We start from the raw sequence: 22,484 nt of genomic DNA, 5'->3' as shown, positions 1-22,484 counted from the left end.
TTCATAAAAAGGCAATAAAAGGATGAATACTTCTTATAGGTACTGTTGATCAGATAGTCTGTCATAAACTAAAAGGCAGCTTCATGTTTTACTCGATAACTCCCAGAAAATTACATTTGACTAATAGTCACCTTACATGCCTTACACTGTGGCCGTGTATCATCATGTATGACAAAACAGGACCCAATTCATTTTGCTTAGTCACTTTTTCTTAGCTCAGTGCCCCTGGCAAGATGCCCAATTTTATTTCAGTTACCTGTACAGGGTTCACACTGATATGTAACTGATAGACTAAATAGGTCAGACTATGATCCAGGGTCAGTATTCGTACTTTGAAATACTTATGCATTGAAAAGATAACAGGTGAAGTACAAGTACATGGTACAAGTACCATTTAGCTGATAACGTTTTATTTTTGGACTTTATTTTGAGGTGAAAAATCGGTAAATGAATAAAATATAGCTTCAGTGTGAGAAAGTCAGACCCAAAATCTGTGGAAGCAATTTTAAAGACAGAAATACTTATTAACGCTAATCAAGATGTGGTCAAACAGTAAATTAATTCTGCTTTAGTAAAGTGTTACATCACCAAATAAAACTCAAATATTATATGTAAAAAATATAATGCGTAGTGTATTATATCTATGAATCAGAATCACATTTTCAAGGCCAAAGGTACATGTTGACAATTCCAGTGCTTTATGTTATATTAAGACTATAAAGACAGGCAAAAGAAAAGTTTATTTTGGATTTCTTTCAGCAAATCTGTGAACTTTGAAATGGCAAACAAAGGAACAGTCACATGCATTTCAATCCATTACCCATGTAGTCTGGTTTATTTGGACAAAGAAGCAGTGATGAAATGTAAACAAAGAGGAAGCTGTTGCCAAACTGCACACATGTGGATATTGATTATATTGATCCATGTCATGCTCAGTTGTGAAAAAATATGCAGTGGAGGGCTGATGTTTACATACACTTTTGTTAAAAGTATTTTAGGTTTGGAGTTTAGGAGTTTCTGTCCAGACCAAACATCCATTTCACTTCTCAGTCATATAAGAAGTTACTGTACTCGTCCGGAGTTCACACTGATGGACGACTGATAGACTAAACGGGTCATGCTGTGTCACTAGACTCAGTGCATGTATCACTAAGTTAAAGCAATTAAAATCCACATTCTTAAAACCCACTGCCTTAACATAAATACACACTATTTGGACAAAAAAGTCACAAAATGGATTTAACTAAAGAAATAGCTCAGATACTTCTATTGCATAATTACTGTAGTGATTAATATGCATCAGATGTGTCTGTTATATGTGCTCTAACTGTGTAATCTTGTAACTGTATTTTGTATTTCCTGCTGCTTATCTTGGCCAGGACTCCCTTGTAAAAGAATTTCTTGATCTCAATGGGATTTTTCCTGATTAAATAAAGGTTCAACTAAAAAAGAAAAAAGATTCTTAAACAGACATCAGTTTGATAGACAGCATGTAGATTAGGAAAAAGGTCATTTGGTCTGATGAGTCCAGACTGACCCTATTGGATGGATGGTGGATGAAGTGATTACCCATCATGCCTAGTGCCTACAGTACAAGCCTGCAGGGGCAGTGTTATGATCTGTGACTGTTTCAGTTGTTCAGGTCTAGGTTCAACATTGGTATTTACCCAAAAAATAAAGGAAATAAAGTTGTGACATTACAGATTATCAATATCATTCCACAGTAAATGTATGTCATAATCAAAGCTAGAGACAGTCCAGTTGAAGTTATAGTGTGAGAGTTTTTCTGGAAATACCTTCAATACATGTTTTAGTTTTAGACTCCTACATCCACAGTAAAAGAAGGAGCAACACCATAGGTCCTTCTTTCCCACAGCCATCAGACTATACAACATTTCATGGTAATCCCCCCATATCATCAATATCAATATCATGTACAAATATATTGCAAATAATATGTATATATTTACAGAACAAGTAATATAAATAGAAGATTCTCTTATATTTCCACTTCCATTTTTCACTCTTGAATGTTTCTGCCTCTTTCTGCACTTTGTTTTTTGTGTTTTTGCTGCTATAAACACTGCAATTTCCCCACGGTGGGATCAATAAACTCATATCTTATTTTACAGCCTCTGCTTAAACTCAAAGAGACCTGTTTCTTATTATTTAAATTCACTTTTTCATAAGCAGGAACAAAATCTCACTCATGCACGCCACAAATGTGCATTTATTTTCTATTGCTTACAGTAAATCTTTTCACATCTGGCAAGCCTCAAGAGAGATATTTCCAATATTTACATTAAAATATTCAAAAATTATCTTGAATGATGATTGCAGTGTGGGATTTTGACCCTACAATCTGTGTACAGATGTCAGTCAGGCCCAGGATGGTAGTTTATACCACAAGAGTGAGCCAGAGTAAAGTTACAGTAGTGATACTACTGCCCGACACTGGCCTTTGAATGGCCTATATCTTCACACCCATGTGATTATCTACACTGACTGTCCCACATACAATATTTCACTGGCACCACCTTCATCTTTACAGGATACATTCACCATTTAGATGCCCCACAGTGCTTATGCAATGCCACATTTATTTCTCCCAGAGTTGCATAATTTATTTTTTTCTTTTGCCAAGATCTTGTATTGATGATGGGTAAGTCAGACCGTTGTGTAAAATCTTCTCCGTCACCTACCAGATATTCTCAGTGGGGTTCAGGTGTGGACTATATGGCGACCAATCCATGTATAATCATGTTCCCTGAACCACTTTTTTGGTTTGACCCTTATGAACCCTGGTGTAGTCCAATCTTTATGCTCTCTATCAAACTAACGGTTGTTTAAGAAATGAAAAGCTACTCACTACATCAGTTAAAGAGCCTCTTGTCACCTGAAACATATTAATGACTGTAGTAACTATGCAATGGAAGGATCTTAAATATTTGTTTTGTTAAATCCAGAGGGGGGGGACATTTTTGTGGCCAAGCCTCTTGTGTCTTTGTATACAGTCAGATCCATTTATATAATGACAGTTACACAAATTTATTGAATTTATTGAAATTAAATGATTAAGATGTGATTGATGTGTAGATTTTCAGCTGTAATTCAAGGGGCATAACAATTAATAATGCATTAAACATCTAGAAATTACAACCATTTTCCATTTTCAGAGGCTCAATAGTATTTAGACAAACTGTCCAGCAGCTTCATGTCCTGTTGTTTGGTTATTCAATGGCAAATGAAGCAGCTATGAACAAAGAACTAAAAACCTCTGAAATGAATGCAGTCCAGAAACATCAGAGAAACAAGCTAAACCATATTTCATGTCAAAACTCACCTTGTCTAAACACTGACTGACAAGTCTCACAGCTGTTTCCACAAGTGATGAAGAGGAGACAGGCTGCTTCTTTGCTTTCCTCGACTATATATCCTATTATATACTTTTTACCGAACTGCTTTTTTTACTCAAGACCACATGGTGCAAAGTTTTCAATACTGACTTGCATGTGCCAACTGCAGAAGGAGAAGAGAACTTTTATTTTGAAAACCGACCGGAAGTGGGTCTCCGGGCTAATGATAAAGCTAAGGGTCACAAAGAATATGCGTCCGCTAAAGATATATGGATAAAAGCACTGTCCAAGTCCAAGTGGTAAAACCTCTAACCATCCAGTCTGCGGTTGTAACTCACGAAGTGAAAGGTACGAGTAAGAAACATTAATGCTAGCTGTGGTAGCTAATTGTCACCTTAAGCCAGTAAGCTAGCCTCGGGCTAGTAGTCAGTAACGGTGATGACTGTTCTTCCGCTACACAACAATACGACCGTGTGGATGTTTATTATTAGATTTTCTTCCTACGGCATATTAAATTATTGTTGTTGAATTGTAGTTGAATTTCTCCGTTCATGTGTGTGCTGGTGTTTAGGTGAAGCATGCTAGCAGCTGTCAGAGCCACTACGCGGGTCTGTATGAGAAGTATCTCGTCTCTCACAAACTCAGGTAAACTAACGTCATATACATGTTAGAGTCTGGAAGGAAGTTTTAGTTAAACATGTCACTCTGTAAAAGTGCTGCACCCATCTCTTGTTTAAGGCCGCAGCTATTTGAATTACTTATAAGCTATAAACTGTTGGGTAGTTTGAACTACAGCAATGCATCATGTTATTTAAGATCATTTCAATAGCACAGGCAGTAAACAGCAAGAATGTGCCTTGAAAAAGATGTTCTAGTCCAGGGGTGGCCAACCCTGGTCCTGGAGAGCCACAATCCAGCATGTTTTAGATGGATCCCTCTTCCAACACACCTGATTCAAATGATCAGCCTATCATCAAGCTCTGCAGAAGCCTGATAATGACCGTCAGGTGTGCTGGAAGAGGGAACCATCTAAAACCTGCTGGATTGTGGCTCTCCAGGACCAGGGTTGGCCACCCCTGTTCTAGTCCATGGGTCAGCAACCCTGGTCCTAGAGAGCCACTATCCTGCATGTTTTAGATGTATCCCTCTTCCAACACTCCTGATTCAAATGATCAGCCTATCATCAAACTCTGCAGAAGCCTGATAATGACCATCAGGTGTGCTGGAGGAGGGAAACATCTAGAACATGCAGGATAGCGGCTCTCAAAGACCAGGGTTGCTGACATAGGTGTCCTGTCTAGCAGCTCAACTCGACAGAACACTGGTTCTAGTCCATGGTTCCTCAACTTATGCTATCGGAGGAGGCATTTTAGGACAAAAATAGAAAAAAATCTGTCTGGAGCCCAAATATCTCTGGAGCCATTATATCTTTTACCTCAAAGTGGTGACTGTTTGAGAACCTCCTCAGGATTACTGCATTTACAGAACTACAAATAAATTACACACTACACTAAAGAAAAGGGTAGAATTTGTCATTATTATGACATGCAGCAAACATTGACTGGTGTGTGAATGCTTTTTTTTTTTTTTGCAATGGAGTATACAAATGAATACCTTCAGAGTCATAAAATAAAAAGTTGTCTAGTTTAACTACTTCTGCTTTTTGATTCATTTGGTGGGTTGTCTACATTTTTACAACTGCATAACATCAGAATGACTTTATGATTATGACAATAATAGCGCAAAAAAAAAAAATTAGGTTAAAAGATTATTAATTTCTATTTGTATTTGACAAAGCCACATGGAATCACTTGTAAAAGACCCAAGAGCCAAATTTGGCCCAGGAGCTACAGGTTACCCCTGGTCTAGTCTATCAACACCAAGTCCCTGGCTGAATGTTTTAAGTCTAACAATGGGTTAAAACATTAGAAGTTGTTTAGAGAACAGACACCTGTTGATCCATCTTTTAGCCCATGGTGTTTGGCACAGAGTATGGAATTTAGTAGAAGTTAAGAAAATATACACATGTTGACAGGAAAAAAAATGGTTCTAGAAACCTCACTGGGTCAAAGAGCACAAAATGTAGATGTGTATAAAGAAGTTTCGGGTGCTCATTAAGGATGGGGGGAATGCTTGTAAAACAATCAATATTATTAATGTGCAAAAAATTAGTACAAAAATAAACATAACATGCTGTGCATTTTTAATACCCCTCGGCCAAATATAGTGTAAGATTCTGTTTAAAGTTACTGCCCTAAAATTTAGATTAGATTGTCTTTGTGTAAATCCTATTACATACATATTTATATTTGAAAGTACTCAGATATTATAACTGCACAAGGCCATTTGACTTTGAAAAAGCAGGGCAAGGTCACCAATAGGCTTCTGCTCCATGCCAAGAAGCATCCACAGTGTAAATTTGGTGCAAATATCTCAATGCATTCTTCAGATAATGTGATTATGTTGTTGAATGGACAGACAGATGGACAGACGACAAAACGATTACAATACCCCTTTGGCCAGAAGTTGGCTGAGGGGTAATTTGTACAACTGTCAGAAACAAATCAGAGGCACTGTGATACAAAAAATAATAGTCCTTTATTACCTAGCCTAGTTGACACCATCCCCACAGAGTTTTCATCAGGGCAAGAGTTGAAAGGTTTTGAATTTCAGTGATTACTTTGGTGGAAAAAAATGCAGCAGTATTCAAAGTAAAAGTTTCCTGTTATCATGTGAAGCCATAGACTCACATCCACCATCATTATTCAGTGGCACCGATGTTATTAGTATTGATATGAAGCTTGACCATAAAGTGACTTAGCAGATACAGAGACCACACAACCACACAAGAATCAATAATACTGAAACAGACATAAACTACTACAGTCAGAGAAATTGTTGCTTACTTTTTGTTGGGGTCTCACTTCAGTCCAATGATTCAGTTTTCCTTCCAAACAGAGCAGAAATATACAGTTAATTTTATTTGCCATTGGTGAGGTTTATCTGTGTTTAGCCTTCCACAGTTTTGTTGTAATAAGCGTGGCGGGACCCTGTAGGAACAAAACTAGTTGGATTCATATCAAATTGGGTTTATAGATTGTCAGTGACCATGAACAGATCTCAGTACATTTTGGGAAAAGTAGGTCAAAGTTCAATTTTTAAATGAATTTTTAAAGTCTTTTTTTTTTTCCCCATTTAGTCATGAGTGGAATTTCACATTTCTATATAAGCATCAATTTTGTTTCAATTTACTTCAAATTTGGCACACATATAGAGGCAATTGATATGCTGACATCAGCACACACATAGACATGATGACATCGATCTAGATTGATGCCAAAATAAGCTACAATATGTGTGCCTGGCACCACTTGTTTTAGAAGTGAGTAGATAGCAGGGCATCAGCCTCTGAGGAGAGACTATGCACATACTTGCCACATACTGGACTTGTGGGATTGTCCAGTCCAGCCAAGGCCCATCACTGCTGTGTTTCAGTCAAATTTCGGATTCTGCTTTGAAATGTAATGAGTTCTGCCTTTGACCTATTCACTGCCCTTCAATCCAATGTATGAAGAAATTGGCAGGTAAACATTAACCACAACTAAAGCTCTTCTCTTGTACATTAACCGTGGTCAAATAGGTAATATCAAACCAGACTATCATGTAGCCAACAAGTGGGATGGACTCTTTGCAGAGACAAAAGCCTGTTTGGCTTCTCCACAGAGCACAGAGAAGTAGTAGAGTAGGTTGTGGTAAAAAAGTGTTTGTGTGGACTGTGATGGAGCCATGGGATCATTTACATTCTCTGAGTCCTGCTGAGTTAAGGCTGTTGATCAGAAACGGAGATCCCAGAGTCAGAACCACCACAGGACTAGCTAATGGTAAGAGTCTGTGTAGAACTGGAAGGTGTGCATGTGACAGTGGAACCAGGTACAATTACATATGTTTCATGGTCTCAGATATTATCATAATGGGGTTTGACACAGGTGTCCAGGACTGGTTAGTTTGGTTAGATTATGGTCATCTTATGCAGCAAAAACCAAGGCTGCTGTCTCATTAAACCTATGCATTGTTACCTCCACCAAGGAGGTTATGTTTTTGCCGGTAGTGTTTTGTTTGTCTGTTTGTTTGTCTCTGTCCATGTGCAAGATAACTTGAAAAGTTATGGACGGATTTGGATGAAAATTTCAGGAAATGTTGATACTGGCACAAGGAACAAATGGGGGGGACACTGATCAGCCTTGGTGGAGGTCTGCGTTCTCCGAGTGCTTTTCTAGTTAATACTGTGCTCAACCGGTTTATTTTTTTACCTTTTTAACATGAACATTCCTGTGTGTTTTGTGCAGGATACCAGCAGGCTAATGTAGTCGTCCTCCCCCGTAGCTTGGCTGATGACTTTGACACATTCTGTAAAAGAAACTCGGCTCCCCTGCCCCTGCTCTATCGCAGCCAACCAGGAGAAACGTCCTGTCCACCACTTTGTAGAGATGCTGACATAAGGTAACATGCACCCATACTGTGCATACTACATTCTTCCACTGTAACATAAATTTGTCAAAGTCAGATGTGACCCTGTTATCACTTCTGTAAACATGAAGCTGAATCCAGTTCTGTTCATATCTCCTTGTGGTGAATTATTTTCCACAGCGTCTACACTGATTGACCAATATGTACTATAAGTAAATGTCCAGTGCTTTGACATTAACTCAGTTTTGGATGACTTTTTTAAGTAGGCTGTGCCACTGTAGCTGACATTTGTCAGTGCAGACATAATTAAAAAGTTTAAGTATTTTTACCAGATTTTTATCTGTACTTTTTACTGGTATCTTGAACACTGTTGCATATAGGATGGTAACTGCTGCATTACAGACAAACCGTTCTTTAACTGGAAGGTTGACCCATGTAGCAGTATGAAGAAGATCATAATACCTAGAATGTTTGATTGTGCTCATTTATCGCAACATTCATATGATTCAATACATTTATTCTAAATGTGAAATGTGTAGAGCATGTTTTACTTTACATTACAGAATGTAATGCAAATCCAGAAACTCATTCATGTTTATATTTCAACAGTCATGTCTTTGTTCTTGTTTCTGTCTTTTTTGTGTTTTCAGAACAGACATCTCTCAGTATTGTGTGTTTGAAAAGGGCCAGATGGTGAAAACTGTGTCCAGTCTTCAGAGTTACATCACTCAGACAAAGTAACTGAAAGATTCACATTTTTGACCGTTTTCTGCACAGTAGACTTATCACACTTTCATTGATTTCTTAGCTATCATTCATTAAATGAATAACTCCCAGTCCTTGATGTTTTAAACCTACTGGTCTCACCCTCCTGTCTCATGCTTCAAGGTCTCCATCAGAGCAGTCCGCCGTGCAGGATGGCCCTGGGACAGACATGGTCTCTTTCTATCTGGGCTGCAGCTTTGGCTTTGAGAGCAGACTGAAGAAAGCTGGAGTTCCTGTCAGGAACTTGGAGCAGGGCAAAAACATCAGCATGTATCGAGTAAATATCTACATTTAGTCCTGTCCATATCTATGCAACATTTAAAACTGCAATATACCTTTTAATATAAGATCTATCAATATGGTACATTTATATACAGTACTCATTGAACATTAGGCCAACACAACCTTTAACACTTTTAATGAACATTTTAACATTGCTTGATATCATGTTGTTTTCTACATGAGGAAATGTTGCAGCTTGTACACTGATGAGGTTTAATATAATACAGTATCAGAAAAATGCTAATTTAATTAATGGCTTCATTTAGACAAATATGAGGCATAGGTTAAGAAAGACGTGGACTTTACATGCAAAGTGTAGATTGTACTATTAATGATTGACATTTGGAACATGGCAGAAACAATGCTACTATCTAACACATAGCTTGTTAGCTTAGTTTTAGTTAGCATGCTTAAATTTTTGATCTAGACACAAATGTTTCAGAAGGAATATGGTCATGCAAATCTGTTGGTCAAAATGTGCATGAGCCTTGTCTGCATCTTCTCTATAACCTTTTTGTTTTGTGTGTGTCCAGACTACAGTGCCGTGTGTTCAAGCAGGAGTGTTTAGCTGCCCCCTGGTTGTCACTATGCGCCCTGTTCCTACTGACAAGCTGGATGCAGCAGTGGAAGTGACTCACCTCAATCCACTCGCACATGGAGCTCCTATACACATAGGAGACCCAGGTACACAAAGCAAATTGGATAAATATCTTAACTCGGTAACACATATACAGGATATGAATGTGTATTTGTGTGTGTTTTTAGCTCTGCTGGGCATACAAGACCTGTGCAAACCAGACTATGGGGAGGCAGTGGAGCAGCAGCCTGGTGATGTTCCAGTCTTCTGGGCTTGTGGAGTGACTGCTATAGAGGCCATACGCAGCAACAGTGAGTAATATGATTGGTTAATACTGTTACCATAACACAAGCTTAAGGGTTACTGGGATGTGTAAACTCAGTGTTTTAAAATGTTGTCACTTTACACATAACATTTGCTCAGACAATGTTAAGCAAAGCCATCATAGATATTTCAGTAAGGTGACAAGTGTAAGCTGTTGATAGCTGATTTTCTGCTTTGTATTTATCTATTGAATTTCATTGGATGTTGGTACAAAACAAATGAGTCTGAAGGTGAAGGATATGTTCTTGAACTTTGGGAGTTCATGTTGTAAGTGTTCATGTTCCAATGCACTCAGACTAAGCAATCAGTGGATTCTTTAAAAATAAAATATATGGTCATGAGAAGCATTGATTTTTCACAAATTACTCCTCTGTTTTGTATTGCACTGGAAATTCTATATTTATATGACTATATACATGCAGCAAAGATTCACAAATTACCTTTTTTTCTTTGTTTCTGTGAGCAACATTGGCACCCCTTTTTTTTCCCCAAAAAAAGAGAGAACAGTGTACTTTGTATCCTTGATGTCCTGTGAAACATGTTGTGAGACTGTTCTGAATAAAAATTTGTTATCTCCAAGTTTATATTATTGCTGTCAGGTCACTCGAGTGTTTATTTCCACGTTGACTATTTTCATCTCCTTTCCAGAGCCTTCCTTAGCATTCAGCCACTCTCCAGGCTGCATGTTCCTGACTGATATCCCGGACACCACCTCTTCATCTCCCATAACCCCGCCATCTGACAGCATGGACCCTTCATCCATCATCCTCAACCCTGAGCTGACCCCCCTGAGTTTTCTGGTGTCCGACAATCCCCTGTTCTATAGCTTAGCATCTCGGAGGACAGTGGAGAAGATCCGACAGCTGGAGACGATTATTGGAGAGGACCCAGGTAAACATAAGCATAGACAAAACAAATCGAAAACCATGTAACACTCATTTCCATCAGTGCACATGCTCTTAAAAGAAGTAGCTATAACATGACAAAGTTGAGGTGTGGCTGGTTAACAATGCAACATGCCAGTCTCACACCAGCTGTAATCCTAACCAAAAGGTATGAGGCATTCTTCCTGTGAAAAGAAAAAAGCATGAGGGTATTTTAGGTTCATAGCTGTAAAATAATATATTTTTATATTGCAGTTAATCTCCATATAATTTTGTTTTTTTCTGTTTCAGTCGTTAAGTTTTTGTCATGGTTAATTTTTCAATATTTGTGATTATAGTTAGAAAACGCTTGATACTACTACTACTACTACTGCTACTTGTTGTATTTGTAATAAAGCCAAACAAAGCAACCACAGTCAAATTTCTTCACAACATAACAGTGTAAGAGTTGGTGAACTCACTGCAACTGTGTTTAAAGCAAACAGAACACTTACGTAATCTTTAAACAGATGATAAAATAAGACAATAAAATGTACCTGGAGTAAAACATTAAAGCCTAAAAAGGGTTAATATGTTTCAGATTAAACCATCCATTAAACAGTTGCTCTTATAGGAAATCGTTTAAGGTAGCTTTGATTGTAGTAAGGAAAAATAGCACAGGGTATATAGGGGTATAGATGAGTTTCAATGTTTACTAACAACAGTGATGCGTGCGCGCACCTCGGAGGCAAAAACAACAGTTCCAGCTACCAGCCGGCTCACGTACACCTCCAGGCTCTCCCCCGGAACTCGTGAACGAGTGTATACGTTAGCTCTAAAACTGTCCATTAACTGTCCCTGTCCAAAACCCCATCCCATCTTCTCTTTCACGGCTGCATAATTTGACTTAACCGCATCAGGAAGGCTGTCCCACAGTAGAAAAGCAGACTTGCACAGACGAGTGGGGAGCAGAGATTGCACTAGACATTTTTATAGTCCGTCATTTTGATGGACAGGGTCGTAAAAATTCCGTCATAACATATTATTATCTGTCATTTCAAATTTTTATTTTTTAATGATAATGAGATATATTTAGTAGTATTTAATGTTCAAAAACATCTCAATGATGCAGCAGGTGTAGTTGCTGCTGGCTGATAAACCAACGTGATATCACTGCTCGCATAATTATATACGCCACTTTAAATTGGTGTGTTATCTGTAGACATAATAAGCTTTCCTTGTGTTTGTTCACACGGTGTCAATACCATGCACTGAGGGTTAGGGTTCAGGTTCTGTGAACCACAGATCTAGGCACAAACTGACGTGCCATAACACATGAAAGGTAGAAAATACGTGTATATAACACACCAAATGCCATCAGAACTGCACTATTCCTTGCTTGTCCGTCATCCTTCACCACATCAGTCCGTCTTTTTTCACCGTGTTTATCAGTGCCATCACATTTACTGGGCTTTAAAATAACTAAGGAGACTTGGCTGTCTTCACAGTTTGCGCTAGCAAAGTAGCATCTAATTTTGGCTAAAGTTAGCTAAACAACAATTACCCTCAGTATTTTAATCTGTCAAAATGACGGACGGCCTTCAGAATTTTCCATAATTTAAAAAAAAAAAATCTGTCAATGGCGGAATATTTCCAGTTAAGGCGACCTCTGTATGCTTGATCTCCAGTACTTACAGATCTGAAGTGTGGACTGCACAGACCAGCATTCTGAATTTCCTCCTCAGACCACTTCTCCCATCTTAATGCCTGCAACCATAACTTTCGCCGATTTTTCTGGAAGGGATGTTTGCCAGCAGGAATTCTGTAGAAGTTTAAATCCTTCTGTGTGTTCTGTCTGTTCTGACAACCCACGGCACAGTAAGACGACGGCATTATTCACACTTGCAGTCAGTGTTTTGCTACGAACTCGGCGTGCTTTCTGCCTCCAAGGTGCGCAAGCACCATACGTCCTACGTCATCATGAAACTGATCTATAGGAGGGATTTGACAGAGAATAGTAGAACAAAAAGTCATTCATGACTGTTGCAATGGCTTTCTTGACAGTATTCCTGTATAGCAGACAGCTGCCAAACATTGTGTCAATATCCAAAATGCATTTGTGACACTAACATTGGACATATTAAGTAACTATTAACTTCACTAAAAGTTGTCTCATTATCTCATACTGCTGCATTTGTTTTTGCTAAAAGTTACCTCTAAATAGGAGGAACCTAAAGACAACATCCTACAGGAGAAGAATAAAAATAAAGAATAACACAAAAAAGTGATGTGACATAATTTGGTGTTGTCCAACTAGAGTTTGTCTGACTCTGGAAAATTCACCAAAGGTCTTGTTGTAAACACCATGAAGTGAAGATCGATCACAGTATTTCACTTTCTGTCCCCAGGTGAGCGAGGGATCAGAGCTTTATTCATTCAAGATGAACTCCTGCGCTCCTGTCTGGCCCTCTCCCACTCCTCCTCTGTTGCCATAACAACTGGTTTCCCCACACATTACATGCACAAGTAGGCCCCTGCATATATACACTTCACACATGGTTCTTACACTTAACTAAAAAGTCTCAGATGTTGTCGTCTAGTCTATAACCTTCTAGAAATTCTCTTTCAGCATACACTGCTGCTACATATTAATTATTCACTACCAGTACCGTGTTCCAGGTTTCTGTTTGGAATCCCTCCCATAGGCCATGAAGTCTGTTGACTGGAGGCAAATTGAAGAAATTAGGAGATAGGGTGTAGCAGCAGATGGATGCTGTAGACAGGTGGCTGATGGTGAATTCTTTAGATGTTTGATTAGCAGTACCATAGTAACAGGAATGAGGCTGACTCCTTTTTGCAGATTAAATCGCACTACCCAGTGGTGGAAGCAGTGAGCAATGTCACTTATTTAGTCACTTCAAACCTCCATGTCTGTTAACTGTCTTAAATGGGTGTTATTTGTGCAGCCCTCCTGATGAGACAGACGGCCCACCTGGAGCCATCGCCATGGCGAACATGCTGCTGTCAATGGGGAAGCAGGTGACACTGGTGACTGACCGGAGAGCAGTGGAGATGAACCAGGCTATTATCGATGAGGCTGTGAGGGAAGGTGAGAGTCAGGAACTGAACTCACAGACTCTCGTTACAGCTCAACATGCAGAATAACACTGAAAGCCCAAACCTTTAGGGTTATATGTTAACCGTGGAAGTTCATCCACAGGTGTGCTGACTGATACCATCCCATTGGTCACCTTTGAAAACAACAGCCCAGACTCAGCACTGAAGTTCCTGTGTCACAACGGGGACATCAACAAACCCAGGTGGACCAGACTGAAAATTAGACTCTAACCTGTTAGAGAACACATATTTTATTTGTCATTTATACATGAGGATCCCATTGAAATCCTGCAGGATTCATAAAACACATGTGATATATAGAAACAACACAAGAATAATGAATGAAAATCTGTCTCCCTAGCATAGCCCTTCAGGTCCAGGATTATATCAGCCATGCTTAACCAGTCTGATTCATTACTACTCATTATAAGTCCTAAGTGAAACAAGAATTACAATATAATATAATGTGCTCCATATATTATTGGTCTGTTTGAACAGTAATTCAAAGAAAGTTTCACTAATATAAGACTAAAACCAATCTAAAATCTGTTTTATATTCTGCTGTGAGGTTATGTTCTAAAGTTTAATGTCACATACTAGGTATGACCACCTTGTGGCGATAGAGCGCAGTGGAAGAGCTACAGATGGAAATTACTACAACATGAGAGAAATAAACATCAAACATCTAGTGGATCCCATCGATGACCTGTTTATCGCTGCCAAGGATATACCAGGAATCATTACAACAGGTATACTGTGAGAAATGGTATCACCATTCAAGTTAATTTATACACAAATTTGTTGCTTTGCTATTGAGACTGATACAGATATGTATAATTTCACTCCGGTTCAGCAGATTTTCCCTCTTTGCAGGAATCGGTGATGGTGGTAATGAGTTGGGGATGGGCAAAGTGAAGGACAGGGTGAAGAGCCTGATGCCCAAAGGGGACGTCATAGCCTGTGATGTCCCTGCAGATTTTGCCATCACAGCAGGTATAAAACTGCAGTGTACTGTTTTATTTTAAATGTTAAGTCAATACAGGTTACACTTCATCCACAGATATCGACACACACCTTGACATTGACACACTGAACACTGTAGCAGGCGTATAACTGGCAGCACCAGCCACAAAGTTCTACGAATGGAGAGAGACAGAGAAGTGAAACCAAAAAGGAGGAAACAATCAGGAAATGACATTCAGTTTTCTGTCTCAGTAATGCATTCTTTGAAACACAGTTGTTGTCAGAAACTGTCATTTTCCTTGAAGCTGTCTCATGCCACTGACTTGTTTCATACTCTGATCACCGCCCCTTCCCTTTTGCAGGCGTCTCGAACTGGGGAGGATATGCAGTAGCCTGTGGGCTCTACCTGCTCCTCACATGCCCCTCCCACCAGCGCTACTTAAAGAAAGGCCTTGGACTGAACCGAGCCGTACCACAAGACCAGCTGCAGAAGTGGAGAGCTGGTCTGCCCTCTGTGGACAAGGTAGACATAAACCATAGTTTTAATAAACCCCCAGTGTAGTATTACGTTCCCTAACCTTAAAACCATTCCTTAATCCTCCAGACTGTGGGGTTCAGCATTTTGGTCCCAACAAATGTAGAAAAAGATAGTTAGCAGCTGTTTTTCCTGAGGCATATGTTCTATGAACTAAAAGGAGAGTGAATATTGCCTTTATATTCATGTGGCAGACTCAAACACCAGACTAAATTAATGTTATTTTTGGTGTGTGTTTGCTCGACGTGTCTGAAAAGGTCACTGTCTCGAACATATCATCTAAAAGCTGCTCAGGTTTTGTCTCATGTGGTTTCGCTGTGTGCATATGGATAAAGTAATAGATAGTTTTCATCTTTAAATGCATACTGCAGCACATACTGGACTTGAATGCATTGCTTTAATGGAGACAATGCAGGTCCAGGATGAAAAGTGATGGGTTTAGTGTTGAATATAGAGTTAATTTAAGCTATTTCTAGTTCTCACCTTGGGTTTTTACATACAGTTATACCTAATCAAATCAAATAATCAAAATAAACTCCATCCAAAAAAAGACACAAACACAGAAGTACATTGAAATACATACAACAAAATACTTGATATACTGCAGTATAGTGCATACTACTCTGGTTTACTTGTAGACAGGCCTTAACCTTGTTGAAAAGGATTTTATATCTGTAATTAATATGATTTCACTTGGTACTTCCCTCCAGAGTTGACAACCCTTTATGGAGAAACCCAACGGTACACTTTTAGATCCATGCTGTCAGTCATGATGCTTATGCGCTATATGGGCTAAAATGTTGGTATATCACATCTACAGCTCGTAGGACTTCCCACTGTGGTTTAGTTGAAATATTATGAGAAAATTATTCAGTTGTGAATAATTATCAGGATAAATATCAAATCAATATTGTCAATCAATCTATCAAAATATATTTAAGGTTTAAAGATACATTTTTTTAATAGTGAGTGATGGTTAAATAAATTAGATAGTTACTTTTGTTGTTAAATGATTATTTATGGTCAGAAATCTACAGTTAGTTTTTAAAACAAATCCAATGATGAAATAAAATCAACATTGAGTAAAATTAAGTATGAACAAACAGTATCATCTTGTGAGTGTAGATATAAACAAAATAATACCCTAAACATTGAATAAAAACATGTATTGCAATAATATTTATCGCAATATCCAATATTATGTACATCATTTTGAAGCTCAGTCACCTGTTAAGAGTGAAACATGGGAATTCAGTGTGTCCCAATGTATATTTGTATGTGGATTTATCAGTTTGTCTGTATCTACTGACTGATTGATTGACTGAAAAGTTAAGTGGACAAAGTGAAGATTAATTTAGACCAAAAACATGAATGAGGTTGTGTCTGTTATGTCTGTTGTTTTAGAGCCTGAGTCTGAAGACTGAAACCAAAGAGTGTGTTTGTATTCACTTGTCCTACTGTCCATCTTTGTCTTCCAGGAGGAGTCGATCTTGTCCACACTGGTGCGTTTTGGGATTCGAAGTGGGAAAACTGGTCACCTGGCCATGGAGGTGGATGGTTTAACCTTTCATCCCACACACTCTGGAATCATCACCCGACTGCTGGAAGCCACACTAGACTAGACTGCCACTCTCCGTTGTCATCAGTAGACATACATTTCACAAAGGTGATGTCAGTGACTGAGTTATTGACGTAGATGACATTAATTAGCTGTGATCGCTCATTCAGCTCCGGAGCTTCACAGAGAAACACTGAAAATCAGAAGCACACATACAATTAACAGACCACCTGGCAACATTCTGCTTCCTCTCTATTCACGTTGTTAAAAGGAAGTGTGAGAGAATTTTAAGATCAGAATGAGAGTGGATTGAGAGCAGGGTTTTCGACGCTGCCCTGGTTACCTTTCAGTCGTCTTCCTTGACTACAGAGACGAGAGTAAAAAAGCTTTTCTCTGTTTTTTTCTCAGTTTGGCTCTTTTCTGCTAGACCCAGTGATGAATAAATCATGTCTATCATTCTATTCTATTCAAGAACTGATCTATTTGAAAATAAACTTTCCAAAGGAACACATATGTGACAAAAAGGCATATTCAATGTCTTGACAAATGTTAAGCAAATGGAAAACGCAGCATGCGTATTGCAAGAAAGACAGAAAGGAAAAGGAATGACAAATATGAATGTTCTTTGCCCATGAAGGAATTACAATTCAGTAGTGAGACCAAAAACTAGGATCATATCTGAGGCACATTTATAAGACGTATTATAGATACTCTAATAATTTTTAGGTCCTATGGGCCACAGAGACAGATGACCTGAACACATTCCAGACAGTTCTATGATCTGAAGCCCACCTGCACACTCCTATTTATGTGACTTGATCTCCAGATGTTTAACATTTGACATTGGATTGTATGTGCAAAAAGATTAAACCTGTTCACATGCTGTTATAAAGGTTATTATCACTGAATTGCAGTGCCTGAAACTGTTTGTTGCCTTTATGAAATTGCCAATCTTAGTGTCATTTTGAACAATAAGCTTGACTTATATTCAGTGTGGAAAACTAGTAAAATGATGATTTATTACCTCCGCCAAGGAGGTTATGTTTTTGCCAGGGTTTGTTTGTTTGTTTGTTTGTTTGTTTGTTTGTTTGTCTGTCCGTTAGTGTGCAACATAACTCAAAAAGTTATGGACAGATTTGGATGAAATTTTCAGGGTTTGTTGGAAATGGGATAAGGAAGAAATGATTAAATTTTGGTGGTGATCGGGGGTGGGGGGCCCACGGGGGGGGCCACTGATCAGCCTTGGCGGAGGTCTGCGCTCTCCGAGTGCTTCTAGTTGTAAATGATGTCAGTTTTTAAACTGATAATTGAAGTTTTTGGGTTTTTTTTTAATGTATACTACTTTCTATTTTTCCCTAATAACACTCCTGTTACACTAATAGGTTTGCTTATGGTCATTTGACAAGTGAAGTGTTGTAAAATGTCTACAATTGTGCATATTGTAAGTAAAGTTTGTCAAAAGGAAAACGATTTATATCAATTAAAGTAGAATAATGCAATTTACCAGATCTGTTGATGTGTCTTGTCACTAATAGTTTACAGCTGCAACTCACTAATATTTTCATTGTTAATTAATCTGTTGAGTAGTTTATTGATAAGTTGTTTGTAAAATATGTTAATTAGTGTTTTTCTTAACGCATTGTGTTCGATCCACAAGCCAAAGATGTTCAGTTTACTGTCACAGGGTAGGTAAGAAAACACAATATATTCACATTTAAGAAGCTGGAACCATAAAAGTATTTCCTCAAGAATTTCTCAAAGTGAATATTTGCTTATTAAAATAGTTCTATATAGTGTAATAATTGACCAGTAATCAATTCTTCGAATAAGAAGATTAGCTGATTGCACAGTTTCATATAATTATTTTCTTAACAGGTGTTTTATATGTATATTTACTTTACCAACGTGATGACTACAGTTACAGACTACAGCAACATGTGACATAATATCAAACTTTGGAGAACTCCTGTGGGTTTTTTCACAAACATGGACTTTATACTTGTCAAGTATTTCATATAAAGTTCATACCTTACATTCTTTACATTCTTTTGTAGGTTTGTGCAGCGTGTGTACATGACTTTTCCTCACTTTAGGCAGAATTTCTCCAGGATTTATAATTACAATGTAGATTTTTAATTATGTGTTGTTTGCTTTACAGCTAAAGGCTCATGTAGTTTGAGGAGATTCATCCTGACATGTTTTCAACAGTGATGCAAGCTTTGGGATTGTCTTAAACACTGCAGCAGAGTTCAACTTAGGACAACAGTCTTCCAGAAAAGCAAACATCCTCTTTTCTAATGAGTATATATACAGTAGATGATCTTGTTCTTTTCTCTTGAAGATGTTACATTATGGTAACTTGGGTTGATATGAGTGTTTTCTGTGTTAACACAAGTCTTTTAATAATATTCTTACATGGATTCACTGTGAGGAAGTCTGTTTATTTTCATAATGTCTCACAAAGGAAATGGGTTCAATGAGCCCTTCAGCTTAATGTTAATTTCAAATCATAATAAGACATGAGATGAAGTGCACAGAGATGGAATGGCAGAAACAACAGTGGATTGCTGCAAAAAAAAAAAAAATAGCAAATGCATGGAGCTGATTAAGTGAATGTGAACACACTCCACTACATTATATCGCACCAGGTGTTCAAGATGTAGCAGCCGATGGAGAGATTATATGTTCCCTAAACACTTATTGGATTTTTGATTTTCTTAATATAAATATACACTGTATTACTTCTGTTGGTGTGTCTGAGAGTCCTGTTTCTTAACCCATAAAGACCCAAACTTCCACCAAAACCATCTACTGATTTAACTGTTTAACACATGTTGATCCACTAATACTATCAATCCATCTAAATAATTGGTTTAAAATACAGTTTATCTTTTCATGGATATCAGATATGACCCATTTGGACATTTAGAGCAGTGCTTCTCAAACTGCGGGGCAGTCATGAAAGCTTGCCGGGGGGGGGGGGGGGGGGGGGTATGTTGTTTTTTTTTTTTAAATTCAGGTTAGAACATGTAGCAGGTGGAACTAATGTTTTAGCATTGGAGCACCCTGGACTCATTTTAGGGATGTACAACAAACCAATCTACTGCCATGGTGATCTGTCACTAGACTAGACAAAGAGTTTAGGTTTGGAGAATGGACAAGGACTGGACTGGAAAAGAAAAATGTGACATGTTTCTGTTTTTGCACAGTTTGTACAGTTGGCACTTTAATGTTCTGAGATGTGCAATGGAACCGGGCTCATTACAGCCATTGATATTGATAAAATGTTCATCTTTGTTACCAAAATTCATTCTAAAATAAAAGTAACTTTACTGTCATAGTTGTAAGATAATTGCACATTTCCTGTTTTTATTTGGAAAAATATTGTCTCAGGGAGCAGTCTGGTGGAGTTTATTTGTATTGTTCAAGCAAAAATCTAAGTTATTTTCAATTTGCCCAACAAATTATTCAAGGAAAAGCAAAAATGTTGTTACGATACTGATGTTTCTTTCAGTAAAAGTTATAATTGCACCACTGGTACAATGTTTTTGGGATTGAAGGGGGCCCGGAGATTTTTCATCCTCCAAAGAGGGGTCTGGCAGAAAAAGATTGAGAACCACTGGTTTAAAGGCTCTGTAGTTACCGTGGAAACACTGTCATCTTCTACAACATTGATTCACCTGTAAAATCCATGGAGTTGGATCAATGACAGTGGATGGAAACACTTGGTTTATGTCCAGTTAATGATAGTTTTGCCAAAAAAGTCCCTTTTTCCTCAGTTTTCTGTGTGTTTGATATAATAACCCTCACCTTGACTCAGGCTTTTATGAACATCTACTTGATTAATAAATTAAATATAGGAAAATACCTGATTTTCACTGGAAAAAACACAAAATACATAAGGTAATATTACAATAAATGGTGATAAATCACTTAAGGAAGGTTAAATATAGAGGAAAAATTCATTTGGCAACTGCTACAAAAGTAACACTGGGTCTGTATGGGTTAATACAACCAGTTTTCTGCACAGTGGGTATGATAGTAAATAAAAATAAACTCTATATGGAGACACCACCAGCTTTCCACTCCTCTCCATTTCTCTGCTTTATAGGCTTGTGACGTTTGTAATTTACCCAAAAGCAAAGGAAGGAGGTGCAGAGAGGGAGAGGCAGGAAAGACGCAGATGTAAACAGCTGAGGTCGGTTTCCCACATGGAGCATCACATTTGTCTAGTTACGGTATTTCTTGACTATGGGTTGGTTTGTGACTGCAGTAACGGTAACTAATCAGACTCTGGTTGGAAGCGTAAATGGCCTTGAGTGTATAATTAGAACTGTGTCAGAGAGTGAAAACAAACCAACCACTGTCACATCCCGTCCATCCACTGGTCTGACGTAGTCTTACACAGGCTCAGTCTGGGCTCTTACTGGGACCTGCACATCTGCAGCTTGGTTCCTACACACACTATGCACTAAAAATAAAGGACTGGCTCCTTTAACACATAGTTATTGTGTATTCTGTTTTTTGTGCTGCATTATGAGTCCATGGCATTTTAATTTCCCCATTTGGGGATTAATGAAGCTATCTATCTATCTGTGGTAAATGGTCAGAACTTATATAGCTCAAAGCGCTTTACAAAGCCTCCCATTCACCCTTTCATGCTCATGTTCATACAATACAGCAATTTAGGGCTCAGTGTCTTGCCCAAGGACACCTCGATATGTGGACAGTTGGAGGCAGGATTCAAACCGCCGACTGTCATTGGACGACCTGCTCTATCAACTGTGCCATAGTCACTCTATCTATCTATCTATCTATCTATCTATCTATCTATCTATCTATCTATCTATCTATCTATCTATCTATCTATCTATCTATCTATCTATCTATCTATCTATCTATCTACAGGGTGGGGAAGCAAAATTTACAATGAACATTTAGTTGTTTTTCTCAGCAGGCACTACGTCAATTGTTTTGAAACCAAACATATATTGATGTCATAATCATACCTAACACTATTATCCATACCTTTTCAGAAACTTTTGCCCATATGAGTAATCAGGAAAGCAAACGTCAAAGAGTGTGTGATTTGCTGAATGCACTCGTCACATCAAAGGAGATTTCAAAAATAGTTGGAGTGTCCATAAAGACTGTTTATAATGTAAAGAAGAGAATGACTATGAGCAAAACTATTACGAGAAAGTCTGGAACATACTATTAAAGAAGAATGGGAGAAGTTGTCACCCGGATATTTGAGGAACACTTGCGCAAGTTTCAGGAAGCATGTGAAGGCAGTTATTGAGAAAGAAGGACACATAGAATAAAAACATTTTCTATTATGTCAATTTTCTTGTGGCAAATAAATTCTCATGACTTTCAATAAACTAACTGGTCATACACTGTCTTTCAATCCCTGCCTCAAAATATTGTAAATTTTGCTTCCCCACCCTGTATCTATCTATCTATCTATCTATCTATCTCGAACGTTACTCCAAGCACTTGTACGAGGAAGAGTCAAAAGTTCACAGACGGGTACTGTGTCACAAGGGATGAAACTTGGATCTCTTAATTTGACCCAGAGAGAAAAATTCAATCAAAAGAGTAGCATCCAAAAGAAGCAGCTGGACCTGCACAAAGGTCTGTTAAATAAATAAATAAAATTAACTTTTAATTACGT

At 38.1% G+C, this 22,484-nt stretch overlaps 2 protein-coding genes across 2 annotated transcripts in view; one reads left to right on the top strand and one right to left on the bottom strand.

Moving 5' to 3' along the window:
* LOC115413247 (apolipoprotein B-100-like) overlaps positions 1 to 824 on the bottom strand; it is a 30,023-nt gene extending 29,199 nt beyond the window's left edge. Inside the window, 1 exon segment of the mRNA XM_030125981.1 lies at positions 821 to 824. Within this exon segment, the coding sequence (XP_029981841.1) occupies positions 821 to 824 (4 nt within the window).
* Positions 825 to 3,569: 2,745 nt separating this feature from the next.
* dglucy (D-glutamate cyclase) lies at positions 3,570 to 17,401 on the top strand. The gene is made up of 15 exons (XM_030126358.1): positions 3,570 to 3,704; positions 3,928 to 4,001; positions 7,703 to 7,856; positions 8,474 to 8,560; positions 8,712 to 8,865; positions 9,404 to 9,554; positions 9,636 to 9,758; positions 10,420 to 10,662; positions 13,043 to 13,160; positions 13,601 to 13,743; positions 13,855 to 13,954; positions 14,352 to 14,500; positions 14,625 to 14,744; positions 15,077 to 15,237; positions 16,728 to 17,401. The coding sequence occupies exons 2-15, from the start codon at positions 3,935 to 3,937 to the stop codon at positions 16,869 to 16,871; spliced, it is 1,914 nt and encodes a 637-aa protein (XP_029982218.1). The 5' UTR covers positions 3,570 to 3,704; positions 3,928 to 3,934; the 3' UTR covers positions 16,872 to 17,401.
* The last annotated feature ends 5,083 nt before the right edge of the window (positions 17,402 to 22,484 follow it).

Source organism: Sphaeramia orbicularis, chromosome 22, assembly GCF_902148855.1.
Source record: "Sphaeramia orbicularis chromosome 22, fSphaOr1.1, whole genome shotgun sequence".
Taxonomy (NCBI): Eukaryota; Metazoa; Chordata; class Actinopteri; order Kurtiformes; family Apogonidae; genus Sphaeramia; species Sphaeramia orbicularis.
The sequence above is the reverse complement of the archived record's forward strand: the minus strand, read 5'-3'. Positions and strand labels throughout refer to the sequence as shown.

What these genes read in the sequence shown, in the direction of transcription:
- dglucy (XM_030126358.1), top strand. Translation starts at nt 3,935, where the DNA reads ATGCTAGCAGCTGTCAGAGCCACTACGCGGGTCTGTATGAGAAGTATC. An exon ending in CCCACACATTACATGCACAA is followed by an intron (nt 13,161 to 13,600) that starts GTAGGCCCCTGC and finishes TTATTTGTGCAG; the next exon opens with CCCTCCTGATGAGACAGACG. An exon ending in GGGGACATCAACAAACCCAG is followed by an intron (nt 13,955 to 14,351) that starts GTGGACCAGACT and finishes GTCACATACTAG; the next exon opens with GTATGACCACCTTGTGGCGA.